Here is a 14,324-nt window from a genome sequence, read left to right on the forward strand (position 1 = left end):
ACTGTTCCTACCTCACTGTTCCTAACTCACTGTTCCTAACTCACTGTTCTCACGGTTCAGACTTGCCTCCTTAAGTAAAGGTGAAATGCCGCTTTATCTGTCCAAACTCATTTGTGGGATTCAATCTTATTCAAACAACTATTTGTCCCCTTAGGGCAATTCTATTAGGGGTTTTATCATTGAATTGGGGTATAGAATTGAACTGGTTAGTGGATTAAGTTTAAATTGTTAGAGGGGGAAAATAAATAGATACCTTATCCTGGGCTCCAACCGGTCCGTACCAGCCAGAGGAGCTCATATTCTTGGCCAGGGCTTCTCCTGGGAGGGTCACGTAGGCTGCCTGAACCTTGTTGTACTTGTTCCCCGCGCTGCAGTTCAGCTGGAGCTCTGTGTACGAGTAGTAGTTGTGGTCGTTCTCACACATCCTGGAGATAAAGGTGAAGTTCTTGGTTCCTGAATCCTGGGCGCCCAGGGTTCTGGAGAACAGGAAGTAGACAAAGCCCTCGTCCTGGAAGACGAGAGATGGAAATAGAGGAGAGAGAAAGAATGAGATAGAAGAGAATGAGTTCCATGAATCATTATTCATCTTTCAGTCTCTTTCTGGCGTTGTATTCACAGCCCTGAGGGGATGTTTCACACTGCTGTGTGTGTAGAAGGATTTTCTCCGTCTCTCTCACCTTGAAGACGTGTCTGAAGTCATGGAGGTAGCGCAGCGTGAAGGGGTTGGACTGGACGGCCGAGGCCTCGATGATGCTTTCGAACAACACCCAGTCACTGTGGACCTGGAGGATACGGGTGCTGATCAGCTTGGTGCTGTCATGGCTGCCGTAGCCCTTAGCCACCTGAAGAGAACAGAGAGGGGCAAATACAAGTTACCATGGTGACCAGGAAGTAAATACAACATGGTTCAGCTTGGTGCAGTCATGGCTGACATAACCTTTACACACCTAGGACGAGACCGAGGGAACAGAACATGGGAAATTCAATTATCTAGTACCTTTACAATTTTAATTCCCAATACGACAACAGCATTGCGATTGCACCACCAGGATAGTGGGTTTGATTCCTGGGACCACCCAATACGTAAAACATTTATACAAGTCGCTTTGACTAAAAGTGTCTGCTAAATGACATTATTATTACTGTGATATATCACGGAGCGGTTCGTCCACCTACCAGGAAGACGGTGAAGTTCCCCTTGTCCTTGTTGTAGTAGTAAGACATGACCCCTACTACCGACACACTCTCCTCAGCACTGGCCACGTACGACTTCTCTCCTTTCGTATCGCTGAAGTACAGCAGCTGCTCCACATTAGACAGGTTCCTCAGAGAACAGATTCCTCTGTACAGACTCCCACACACTATCAAGGTGTCTTTGGATGGATGGATGAGGAGCAGTTTGTTATGGTTGTCTGTCTCCACTGCTTCCTCACAGGAAGTCACGGGCGGGGTACACTGGCGGTTGTCCAGTTCGGGTCCTGTTCTGGTGTGTGCCTCGGGGTGCAGGGATTGGTCCAGTTGGTAGAGGGCATTGACCGTGCCCACGTACAGCCGGCTGGTGATTGGGTCCTGGACTACGTTATTGATGAGGGTGTCGGAGGTGAACTCATCGTAGGCGGAGCCGAGGAGGGAGAGAGACGACGTCGCCAAGATGGCAGCCAGGACCCACCGCCACGCCATCTCTGGAGGAGAGGAAGAGAAAAATTATTCTGTTACTCTTTATGTCTCTTTGTAACTTGGTAAAGAAAGAAAGAGAGCGAGAGGGGGAGAAGAGAGAGATAGAAGAAGAGGAAGGAAGGAAGGAGTGAGAGGGGGAGAAGAGAGAGATAGAAGAAGAGGAAGGAAGGAAGGAGTGAGAGGGGGAGAAGAGAGAGATAGAAGAAGAGGAAGGAAGGAAGGAGTGAGAGGGGGAGAAGAGAGAGATAGAAGAAGAGGAAGGAAGGAGTGAGAGGGGGAGAAGAGAGAGATAGAAGAAGAGGAAGGAAGGAGTGAGAGGGGGAGAAGAGAGAGATAGAAGAAGAGGAAGGAAGGAGTGAGAGGGGGAGAAGAGAGAGATAGAAGAAGAGGAAGGAAGGAGTGAGAGGGGGAGAAGAGAGAGATAGAAGAAGAGGAAGGAAGGAGTGAGAGGGGGAGAAGAGAGAGATAGAAGAAGAGGAAGGAAGGAGTGAGAGGGGGAGAAGAGAGAGATAGAAGAAGAGGAAGGAAGGAGTGAGAGGGGGAGAAGAGAGAGATAGAAGAAGAGGAAGGAAGGAGTGAGAGGGGGAGAAGAGAGAGATAGAAGAAGAGGAAGGAAGGAGTGAGAGGGGGAGAAGAGAGAGATAGAAGAAGAGGAAGGAAGGAGTGAGAGGGGGAGAAGAGAGAGATAGAAGAAGAGGAAGGAAGGAGTGAGAGGGGGAGAAGAGAGAGATAGAAGAAGAGGAAGGAAGGAGTGAGAGGGGGAGAAGAGAGAGATAGAAGAAGAGGAAGGAAGGAGTGAGAGGGGGAGAAGAGAGAGATAGAAGAAGAGGAAGGAAGGAGTGAGAGGGGGAGAAGAGAGAGATAGAAGAAGAGGAAGGAAGGAGTGAGAGGGGGAGAAGAGAGAGATAGAAGAAGAGGAAGGAAGGAGTGAGAGGGGGAGAAGAGAGAGATAGAAGAAGAGGAAGGAAGGAGTGAGAGGGGGAGAAGAGAGAGATAGAAGAAGAGGAAGGAAGGAGTGAGAGGGGGAGAAGAGAGAAATAGAAGAAGAGGAAGGAAGGAGTGAGAGGGGGAGAAGAGAGAGATAGAAGAAGAGGAAGGAAGGAGTGAGAGGGGGAGAAGAGAGAGATAGAAGAAGAGGAAGGAAGGAGTGAGAGGGGGAGAAGAGAGAGATAGAAGAAGAGGAAGGAAGGAGTGAGGGGGAGAAGAGAGAAATAGAAGAAGAGGAAGGAAGGAGTGAGAGGGGGAGAAGAGAGAGATAGAAGAAGAGGAAGGAAGGAGTGAGAGGGGGAGAAGAGAGAGATAGAAGAAGAGGAAGGAAGGAGTGAGAGGGGGAGAAGAGAGAGATAGAAGAAGAGGAAGGAAGGAGTGAGAGGGGGAGAAGAGAGAGATAGAAGAAGAGGAAGGAAGGAGTGAGAGGGGGAGAAGAGAGAGATAGAAGAAGAGGAAGGAAGGAGTGAGAGAAGAGAGAGATAGAAATATACAGATAAGGGGAAAATATATAATTAGTTCCTAATCTTAATCATTCCATTCTATTAGTCTTTCTGTGGCTTTGTAACTTAGTCATCACAGACAGGCCTGAGGGGACGTTTCAACAGCTAATAAGACATGAAATAAACATGAAGACATTAAGGTTAACAATGTTTAATAACATCCTCAGAATTATTTTTTATATTTTTTAGCACTAAGTTATTCAGTTCTACTTCAGCGTTCCTACCTTCCATTCTTTCATTGTTATTCATCCTCATCCTTCCCACTAAATATAAAGGAGGGAAAATCAATTCACCCGCTCCCCAAACTCCCTCAGATGTTGAGATGTGGATCAGTGAATTTGACACGGCCGATAAAACAAGTTGTTTTTTTTTCAAAAGAAAGAAGCGTTTGCAGCATTCGCTTTGCAGGCAAACTCCTCTTCTCTCCTCCCCTCATCCTTTCATCCCTGCCTACAGGTTTTCGGTAGTCAAACTCTCCTGGAATCAAAGGGATTCGAAGAGAGGTTGAGAGGAGTGGCACAGTGCCAAGGTAACAAAGGTGTCCTGTTGCATTACGGGTACGCCCTCAGCATGGGGGCAGAGAAGCTCCTCTTTGCAAAAACTCACAACGATTCACAAACTTTTTTCCAAAACTTTTGGGTGGGTTCTTGTGAAACCTAACCAAAAACTTTGTGACCCAGAGGGAACACTTTCCGACCCATTCCTTCTGACCCAGAGAACAAAGCAACATCCTCAGTAGAAACATGTTAAATGAAGTGCTAAAAATCAGACCACAACACCACCATGATCTCTGGGAGGGGTGCGTCACCTGAGTCACTGACGTGGTCTTCCTGTCTGGGTTGGCACTTTATATAATGTTTACATACCCTACATTACTCATCTCATATGTATATACTGTACTTTACACCATCTACTGCATCTTGCCTATGCCGTTCGGCCGTCGCTCATCCATATATTTATATGTACATATTCTTATTCATTCCTTTACACTTGTGGTTATAAGGTAGTTATTAGGTTATATTACTTGTTAGATATTACTGCACGGTGGGATCTAGAAGCACAAGCATTTCGCTACACTCGCATTAACATCTGCTCACCATGTGTACGTGACCATTAACATCTGCTCACCATGTGTACGTGACCATTAACATCTGCTCACCATGTGTATGGGACCATTAACATCTGCTCACCATGTGTATGTGACCATTAACATCTGCTCACCATGTGTACGTGACCATTAACATCTGCTCACCATGTGTACGTGACCATTAACATCTGCTCACCATGTGTACGTGACCATTAACATCTGCTCACCATGTGTACGTGACCATTAACATCTGCTCACCATGTGTATGGGACCATTAACATCTGCTAACCATGTGTATGTGACCATTAACATCTGCTCACCATGTGTATGGGACCATTAACATCTGCTAACCATGTGTATGTGACCATTAACATCTGCTAACCATGTGTATGTGACCATTAACATCTGCTCACCATGTGTATGTGACCATTAACATCTGCTAACCATGTGTACGTGACCATTAACATCTGCTCACCATGTGTATGTGACCATTAACATCTGCTCACCATGTGTATGTGACCATTAACATCTGCTCACCATGTGTCTGTGACCATTAACATCTGCTCACCATGTGTCTGTGACCAATAACATCTGCTCACCATGTGTATGTGCCCATTAACATCTGCTCACCATGTGTATGTGCCCATTAACATCTGCTCACCATGTGTATGTGCCCATTAACATCTGCTCACCATGTGTCTGTGACCATTAACATCTGCTCACCATGTGTCTGTGACCATTAACATCTGCTCACCATGTGTCTGTGACCATTAACATCTGCTCACCATGTGTCTGTGACCAATAACATCTGCTCACCATGTGTATGTGCCCATTAACATCTGCTCACCATGTGTATGTGCCCATTAACATCTGCTCACCATGTGTATGTGACCATTAACATCTGCTAACCATGTGTATGTGACCATTAACATCTGCTAACCATGTGTATGTGACAAATAACATCTGCTCACCATGTGTATGTGACCAATAACATCTGCTCACCATGTGTATGTGTCCATTAACATCTGCTCACCATGTGTATGTGACCAATAACATCTGCTCACCATGTGTATGTGACCATTAACATCTGCTCACCATGTGTATGTGACCATTAACATCTGCTCACCATGTGTATGTGACCATTAACATCTGCTCACCATGTGTATGTGACCATTAACATCTGCTCACCATGTGTATGTGACCATTAACATCTGCTCACCATGTATATGTGACCATTAACATCTGCTCACCATGTGTATGTGACCATTAACATCTGCTCACCATGTGTATGTGACCATTAACATCTGCTCACCATGTGTCTGTGACCATTAACATCTGCTCACCATGTGTCTGTGACCATTAACATCTGCTCACCATGTGTATGTGCCCATTAACATCTGCTCACCATGTGTATGTGCCCATTAACATCTGCTCACCATGTGTATGTGACCATTAACATCTGCTCACCATGTGTCTGTGACCATTAACATCTGCTCACCATGTGTCTGTGACCATTAACATCTGCTCACCATGTGTCTGTGACCAATAACATCTGCTCACCATGTGTATGTGACCAATAACATCTGCTCACCATGTGTATGTGTCCATTAACATCTGCTCACCATGTGTATGTGACCAATAACATCTGCTCACCATGTGTATGTGACCATTAACTTCTGCTCACCATGTGTATGTGACCATTAACATCTGCTCACCATGTGTCTGTGACCAATAACATCTGCTCACCATGTGTATGTGACCATTAACATCTGCTCACCATGTGTATGTGACCATTAACATCTGCTCACCATGTGTATGTGACCATTAACATCTGCTCACCATGTGTATGTGACCATTAACATCTGCTCACCATGTGTATGTGACCATTAACATCTGCTCACCATGTGTCTGTGACCATTAACATCTGCTCACCATGTGTCTGTGACCATTAACATCTGCTCACCATGTGTCTGTGACCAATAACATCTGCTCACCATGTGCATGTGACCAATAACATCTGCTCACCATGTGTATGTGACCAATAACATCTGCTCACCATGTGTATGTGCCCATTAACATCTGCTCACCATGTGTATGTGACCATTAACATCTGCTAACCATGTGTATGTGACCAATAACATCTGCTCACCATGTGTATGTGACCAATAACATCTGCTCACCATGTGCATGTGACCAATAACATCTGCTCACCATGTGTATGTGACCATTAACATCTGCTAACCATGTGTATGTGACCAATAACATCTGCTCACCATGTGTATGTGACCAATAACATCTGCTCACCATGTGTATGTGCCCATTAACATCTGCTCACCATGTGTATGTGACCATTAACATCTGCTAACCATGTGTATGTGACCATTAACATCTGCTCACCATGTGTATGTGACCATTAACATCTGCTCACCATGTGTATGTGACCATTAACATCTGCTCACCATGTGTATGTGACCATTAACATCTGCTAACCATGTGTCTGTGACCATTAACATCTGCTCACCATGTGTATGTGACCATTAACATCTGCTCACCATGTGTATGTGTCCATTAACATCTGCTCACCATGTGTATGTGACCATTAACATCTGCTCACCATGTGTATGTGACCATTAACATCTGCTAACCATGTGTATGTGACCAATAACATCTGCTAACCATGTGTATGTGACCATTAACATCTGCTAACCATGTGTATGTGACCAATAACATCTGCTAACCATGTGTATGTGACCATTAACATCTGCTCACCATGTGTATGTGACCATTAACATCTGCTCACCATGTGTATGTGACCATTAACATCTGCTCACCATGTGTATGTGACCATTAACATCTGCTCACCATGTGTATGTGACCATTAACATCTGCTCACCATGTGTATGTGACCATTAACATCTGCTCACCATGTGTATGTGACCATTAACATCTGCTAACCATGTGTATGTGACCATTAACATCTGCTCACCATGTGTATGTGACCATTAACATCTGCTCACCATGTGTATGTGTCCATTAACATCTGCTAACCATGTGTATGTGACCATTAACATCTGCTAACCATGTGTATGTGACCATTAACATCTGCTAACCATGTGTATGTGACCATTAACATCTGCTCACCCTGTGTATGTGACCATTAACATCTGCTCACCCTGTGTATGTGACCATTAACATCTGCTCGCCATGTGTATGTGTCCATTAACATCTGCTAACCATGTGTATGTGACCATTAACATCTGCTCACCATGTGTATGGGACCATTAACATCTGCTAACCATGTGTATGTGACCATTAACATCTGCTCACCATGTGTATGGGACCATTAACATCTGCTAACCATGTGTATGTGACCATTAACATCTGCTAACCATGTGTATGTGACAAATAACATTTGATTTGATGGCTCCTCCCCAGGCACTGATGCAAACCATGAAGACATTTACAATATACCAACACTGCCTGCCTTAAGTTCTCTCTCAGGGGATTAGGTAGAAGGCACACCTGATGTTCTGCCAGTACCAGCCCAACAGGAACAGCTCAACGGAGAAACACAATGTTCTGTTCTACTCCTCTGTTCCACTGTCCTGTTCTCCTCTCTTCTGTTCTGTATTAGTAAGACAGTGTGTTCTTACCCAAGGCAACCCAGATATGACTTCAGTCCGTTCCTGAAATACCTCTGTGGGAACAACGTGATAATATCTCAGTGAGTTCTGGGGCTTGTCAGGACACTTAAGCCCATGAGGAGAATGAAGTTACATTTACACACTGACTTAAGGTCAGTTGGTATTTTTCCTCCTAACAGAAGTTAAGGAAGCTAAGCTGATTTTGGACCTGTGACAAAGGGCAACTTCTACGTGGATCAAACAGACACACAGCAAAACAGCTCTGACTCAGTCTTGAAGGCTTTTGAAGAAACGAAACAGTCCTAAAAGCTCTATACATGGTGTTAGAGCTCAGACCACCACAATGATGATGGTCTACAGTATTAATCAGTGCATAACAATGTTTCATGACAGAACAGAGGGACAGAGTGAGAATCAACACAAACTGGGACTCAGGCTCTGCCCTCCAGTCTCCTCACAAAAGCCCAAGTGAAGTAAGCTCTCTGAGAAACCATTATGAGGGACATAGTAGAGCTAGACACCACAGTGGCAGCTCTCACTGGGTCTTTGATATGATGAAATAGTAGAGCTAGACACCACAGTGGCAGCTCTCACTGGGTCTTTGTTATGATGAAATAGTAGAGCTAGACACCACAGTGGCAGCTCTCACTGGGTCTTTGATATGATGAAATAGTAGAGCTAGACACCAGTGGCAGCTCTCACTGGGTCTTTGTTATGATGAAATAGTAGAGCTAGACACCACAGTGGCAGCTCTCACTGGGTCTTTGATATGATGAAATAGTAGAGCTAGACACCACAGTGGCAGCTCTCACTGGGTCTTTGATATGATGAAATAGTAGAGCTAGACACCACAGTGGCAGCTCTCACTGGGTCTTTGATATGATGAAATAGTAGAGCTAGACACCACAGTGGCAACTCTCACTGGGTCTTTGATATGATGAAATAGTAGAGCTAGACACCACAGTGGCAGCTCTCACTGGGTCTTTGATATTCTGAAATAGTAGAGCTAGACACCACAGTGGCAGCTCTCACTGGGTCTTTGTTATGATGAAATAGTAGAGCTAGACACCACAGTGGCAGCTCTTACTGGGTCTTTGATATGCTGAAATAGTAGAGCTAGACACCACAGTGGCAGCTCTCACTGGGTCTTTGATATGATGAAATAGTAGAGCTAGACACCACAGTGGCAGCTCTCACTGGGTCTTTGTTGTGATGAAATAGTAGAGCTAGACACCACAGTTGCAGCTCTCACTGGGTCTTTGTGATTGTTGGAGTCCAGTTCCAGATTAGATGGGTAACTGTCCCATGAACTCCCTGCACCACCCCCCCCTCCCTGCATCCCCTCCCCGCCCCCCACGTCATCAGCGCTATGTGAGGAGAGGTCTCCTAAGATGCCTGCACAGCATTGCACTGTGTGTGTCACCTGATGGGGCTGCATTAGTTGTTATTGTCAGCACTCAGAGTGTTGTGAGGCGCTGCGTGACGACTGTCACTCATCAGGGTGTGTGTTCCTTCATCAGCACAAGGCTGAACATTTGATTCCTCTTTCACAACTCTGGACAAAACCTTCTCTCTCGGCTGCTTAGCCCACACAACTCCAAAAGAACACACACAGCAGAAATATTTTAGTCATAATATAAGTCATATAAACCATGTGATGTGGTTTCTCATATCGCAATGTGACCGTCTGACTGACTGGGGGTTGGGGAGATTGGGGTTGTGGGTTTCAGAGATTCGGCCTATTGGTTTCTGTGTGTGTGTCTTCAACATACAGTGTGTGTGTGTGTGTGTGTGTGTGTGTGTGTGTGTGTGTGTAAAAACATGAGCTGGCGCACACCCAGGAAAATGTGTTTGTGTGGAGGTGCTGACTAAAGGCAAATAAACTATGAACTACCAAAGTAAAGAAAGTTCCAGACTCCATGTATGAACTCCCAGCAGTTTACTGGTATTTACCAACGTTTCAGCATCGCCGTGCCTCTCAAGGTAATGTCACCAACACTTGAACCAGGTTAAGTAGACGAACAGTGTGTTTGGTGCAACCAATGACAATAGTGAGGGGTGAAACTGTACATAAAAATACATTTAAAAAGGTATATGGCATATGAAATATATTATGCTATTGTTATTATATAGAAACATAATGGAATATTGTACATCGAATTAGCATCAACATACATTATTGTTTAACTCAATTTCACATAATTGTTACGTATTTAATTTCAGATGTGTTACATGTCATATTTTGGTTCAACCTTAATGTATAATGAGCATCATCAACAGGAGGAACTAATAGGTGTTCGCTGATAAACTGTAGAAAGAATATCGATTTATAAGATTTGTTCATAAGAACGGCCTGAGATCAAAGTCAATATTCAGACCAGTAAGGGTCAATGTTTAAAGACAGGATATCCAGTAACCCTCTCTTTGTGGTAGTAGGATCTCCATGTTACTTCCTCTCCTTGGTAGAGCAACATGCTCAATGCCTGTGTATTTGAGGGAGGAGATTGAATGGTTAGCTTCAACAAAGTGAGCTGCTACTGGATAGTCAATGTTCTTACACCCGATTGAGCTGCAGGGTCCAGCTATGCGTTTTTTTTATTGTCTTTTCGTTTGTCCTACGTAGGCTTTTCCACATGAACAGGTGATGAGATGGATTACTCCCGTGGTCTTGCATGAGATGATCCCCTCACAGGGATCTTTCAACCTGTATGTGGGTGTCTGAAGAAAGACGTTTTATAGTGCTATTGATTGCACTGTGCTCATGAGCCACGTTTGTTGTTCCCATTTGTAATAGGTGTCAAGAGTGTCTGAGTGGGCTCAGGGGGCATGTCAGATCTCACCAAACTGTCTCCAAGAGTGTCTGAGTGGGCTCAGGGGGCATGTCAGATCTCACCAAACTGTCTCCAAGAGTGTCTGAGTGGGCTCAGGGGGCATGTCAGATCTCACCAAACTGTCTCCAAGAGTGTCTGAGTGGGCTCAGGGGGCAGGTCAGATCTCACCAAACTATCTCCAATATTACGACCACACTTATAGACCACCAGTGGGGTTTCCTTGAAGAGGTGTGTGATTTTTGTTGTCTGATTGCAGAATATGCCAGTGCTTTATCAGGATTGCTTTCATTTCCACTGAACCCTTGGTGTACTTAGTGCAAAAGACGGTTGTGTTGTTTTTCTTCTTTGGTTGAGTTTTTAGTAATTCCTCTCTTGGTTTTTGAGATATTTTAATCATGGCAGCATCAAGAGTTTTGTCCTTGTAGCCTCATTTTGAATGTGTCTTTTTTTTTAGCATTGCTGTCAAAATCTGTCTGATGACCACAGATTGGTTTAACCCTGCATGACTGGCTGTATGGTAGAACATTCTTTTTCATTTGACCTTTACCCCCATGTAGCAGGGTATTGCGATCTGTGGGCTTTGTGTACAAGTCTGTGTGTAATGCATCACTCTTTGATGATCCATAAGTCCAGGTAGTTTATTTTTCTCTCATCAGTCTGCATGGTGAATTTGAGGTATTCAGAGCTCTCGTTTAGTAGAGTTTGGAATTAATTTAGCTCCCGCGGACTTCCTTCCCAGAACACAAAGACATCTATGTATCTCTTCCATAGGACTATTTTATAAAGTAAGGGGTGTGTCTCCGTTTTATAAAGGAGTGCTTCTTAAAATTGTCCCACATACAGGTTTGCATAGTTGGGGGAAAAGGGGGAGCCCATGGCTACACCCCAAATTTGAAGGAAAAGGTCTGACTCAAAGACAAAGTAGTTATGGGATAATACCAGTTCAGTAAGTTGTAAGATGCAATCATTAGATGGAGCAAGTGGAGTCTCTCTGCTGTAGGACATGCTGCAGCGCCTGCAAGCCTCCAGTGTGTGGGATGTTAGTGTACAAGCTCTCCACATCAAAAGTGTCCAGCAGAGTGCCCTCTGGTATCCTTCCTAAGCCCTCTATCAATGAGGTCATGTGACTAGTGTCTGACAGAAGATGGGAGATTCTCAACCATCGGTTTAATGTGGTAATCCACAAATGTAGAAATGTTGGATGTCACAGAGTCGATTGCTGCTACAATGGGTCTCCCCGGGGGAGGAGACACTGGGTCTCCCCGGGGGAGGAGACACTGGGTCTCCCCGGGGGAGGAGACACTGGGTCTCCCCGGGGGAGGAGACACTGGGTCTACCCGGGGGACGAGACACTGGGTCTACCCGGGGGACGAGACACTGGGTCTACCCGGGGGACGAGACACTGGGTCTACCCGGGGGACGAGACACTGGGTCTACCCGGGGGACGAGACACTGGGTCTACCCGGGGGACGAGACACTGGGTCTACCCGGGGGACGAGACACTGGGTCTACCCGGGGGACGAGACACTGGGTCTACCCGGGGGACGAGACACTGGGTCTACCTGGGGGAGGAGACACTTGTTTGTGTAATTTAGCAACTGTATAGAAAGTTGGTAACTTAGGAAATTTCACACATAGAAATTCAGCTTCTTCTTGTTTGATTTGTCCTGATTCCAAACAGCTTTCCACTGTGGATGAGATTTATGCTGGAATTCTAGGGTTGGGTCACAATTCAGTTTACGATAGAAGCCACCTTTAGATAGTTGTCAGCGACATTCATTCACACAGTCACATTTGTTTTGTATACAAATTCCTCCTCCGTCACATTCTGTTCATGATAATGGAAGGATCTGACTAAGTCCTTAAGAGACATTCTCTCGTCTCTACTCAGGTTATCATAGGATTTGTGTTTCTGTTTGTCTTTCAGTAGGTCACCTACATCATTTTCAACAATCCTACAGAAGGTTTCTATGGACACATTGCGTTTGGGGGAGGTACGAATGAACTTTTTGCTCCAAATGTGGTTCTCTCAGATTTGTCAGGCACCTCAACTGGGTTGATGCCTCCATCTCCTCCTTGACTCATGGTAGGACAGGTAAGTCTATTGATTAGCGTGGTAGACCTGTGTATACATCTCACTGAGGATGACATTTCAACTAGAGTCATGGAAGTTTCACTTATCTAAGAACTCACGCAATCTCAAGAGATCTGTGTCGTCAACATACAGTGTGCGTGTGTGTGTGTGTTCAACATACTGTGTGTGTGTGTGTGTGTCCAGTCTGTCAGTGTTACTCTATGATTGACTACTGTGTAAAGCTATACTATATCCTCTCTGTGCCGAGGTAATTAGCCCCGTTGCCCTGCTGTTAACCTCCAATGTCCTGTAATGTGTGAGAGACAGCTGCTTCCAATCAACACACACAAAGGTTAAAGTGATTACTCTTCCTGTAAAGAAACCAGTTTGGTCCGGTTTCCCCCCACCTTATACGGTCGTTCCACCTCAAAAAACTAAATTAAGAGGATATCGACACACACCATCTCAGAATGTTCTGTTGTTACAAACAGATATGATTACCATTCCTGAAACATTTTGTTGAAATATAATTTGATCTCCAATTTGGTAATTTTAATTTCTAGGATTCATAAAATCAGCAAAAAATAAAATAAAAGTCCTCTCACTGTCATCTGAGTTTATTTTCAGCAAACTTAACATGTGTAAATATTTGTATGAACATAAGATTCAACAACAGACATAAACTGAACAAGTTCCACAGACATGTGACTAACAGAAATGGAATAATGTGTCCCTGAACAAAAGGGGGGGAGGGGGGGGGGGGGGACAAAATCAAAAGTAACAGTCAGTATCTGGTGTGGCCACCAGCTGCATTAAGTACTGCAGTGCATCTCCTCATGGACTGCACCAGATTTGCCAGTTCTTGCTGTGAGATGTTTATCCCACTCTTCCACCAAGGCACCTGCAAGTTCCCGGACACTTCTGGGGGGAAATGGCCCTAGCCCTGACCCTCCGATCCAACAGGTCCCAGACACTTCTGGGGGGAATGGCCCTAGCCCTGACCCTCCGAGCCAACAGGTCCCAGACACTTATGGGGGGAAATGGTCCTAGCCCTGACCCTCCGATCCAACAGGTCCCAGACATTTCTGGGGGGAAATGGCCCTAGCCCTGACCCTCCGATCCAACAGGTCCCAGACGTGCTCAATGGGATTGAGATCCGGGCTCTTTGCTGGCCATGGCAGAACACTGACATTCCTGACTTGCAGGAAATCACACACAGAACGAGCAGTATGGCTGGTGGCATTGTCATGCTGGAGGGTCATGTCAGGATGAGCCTGCAGGAAGGGTACCACATGAGGGAGGAGGATGTCTTCCCTGTAACGCACAACGTTGAGATTGCCTGCAATGACAACAAGCTCAGTCCAATGATGCTGTGACACACCGCCCCAGACCATGACGGAGCACTTTTTGCCAGTCCTGTCTGGTCCAGCGACGGTGCGTTTGTGCCCATAGGCGACGTTGTTGCCAGTGATGTCTGGTGAGGACCTGCCTTACAACAGGCCTAAAAGCCCTCAGTTCAGC

The 14,324-nt window shown here is 45.3% G+C and overlaps 1 protein-coding gene across 5 annotated transcripts in view; it reads right to left on the minus strand.

Annotated features, from left to right (window-relative positions):
- Window positions 1-14,324, minus strand: part of LOC110490697 (plexin-B2) — a 177,581-nt gene that overhangs the window by 54,697 nt on the left and 108,560 nt on the right. For all 5 annotated transcript variants that reach the window (XM_090213486.1, XM_090213488.1, XM_090213487.1 and 2 more), the window contains 3 exons: window positions 1,177-1,682; window positions 678-842; window positions 254-508 (listed from right to left, as the gene is read on the minus strand). In XM_090213486.1, coding sequence (XP_090069612.1) covers window positions 254-508; window positions 678-842; window positions 1,177-1,680 — 924 coding nt within the window. In that variant the 5' untranslated portion in view covers window positions 1,681-1,682. The remainder of the gene's footprint in view (window positions 1-253; window positions 509-677; window positions 843-1,176; window positions 1,683-14,324) is intronic.

Source organism: Oncorhynchus mykiss, chromosome 21 (assembly GCF_057628025.1).
Source record: "Oncorhynchus mykiss isolate SJ-2025 chromosome 21, ASM5762802v1, whole genome shotgun sequence".
Lineage (NCBI taxonomy): Eukaryota > Metazoa > Chordata > Actinopteri > Salmoniformes > Salmonidae > Oncorhynchus > Oncorhynchus mykiss.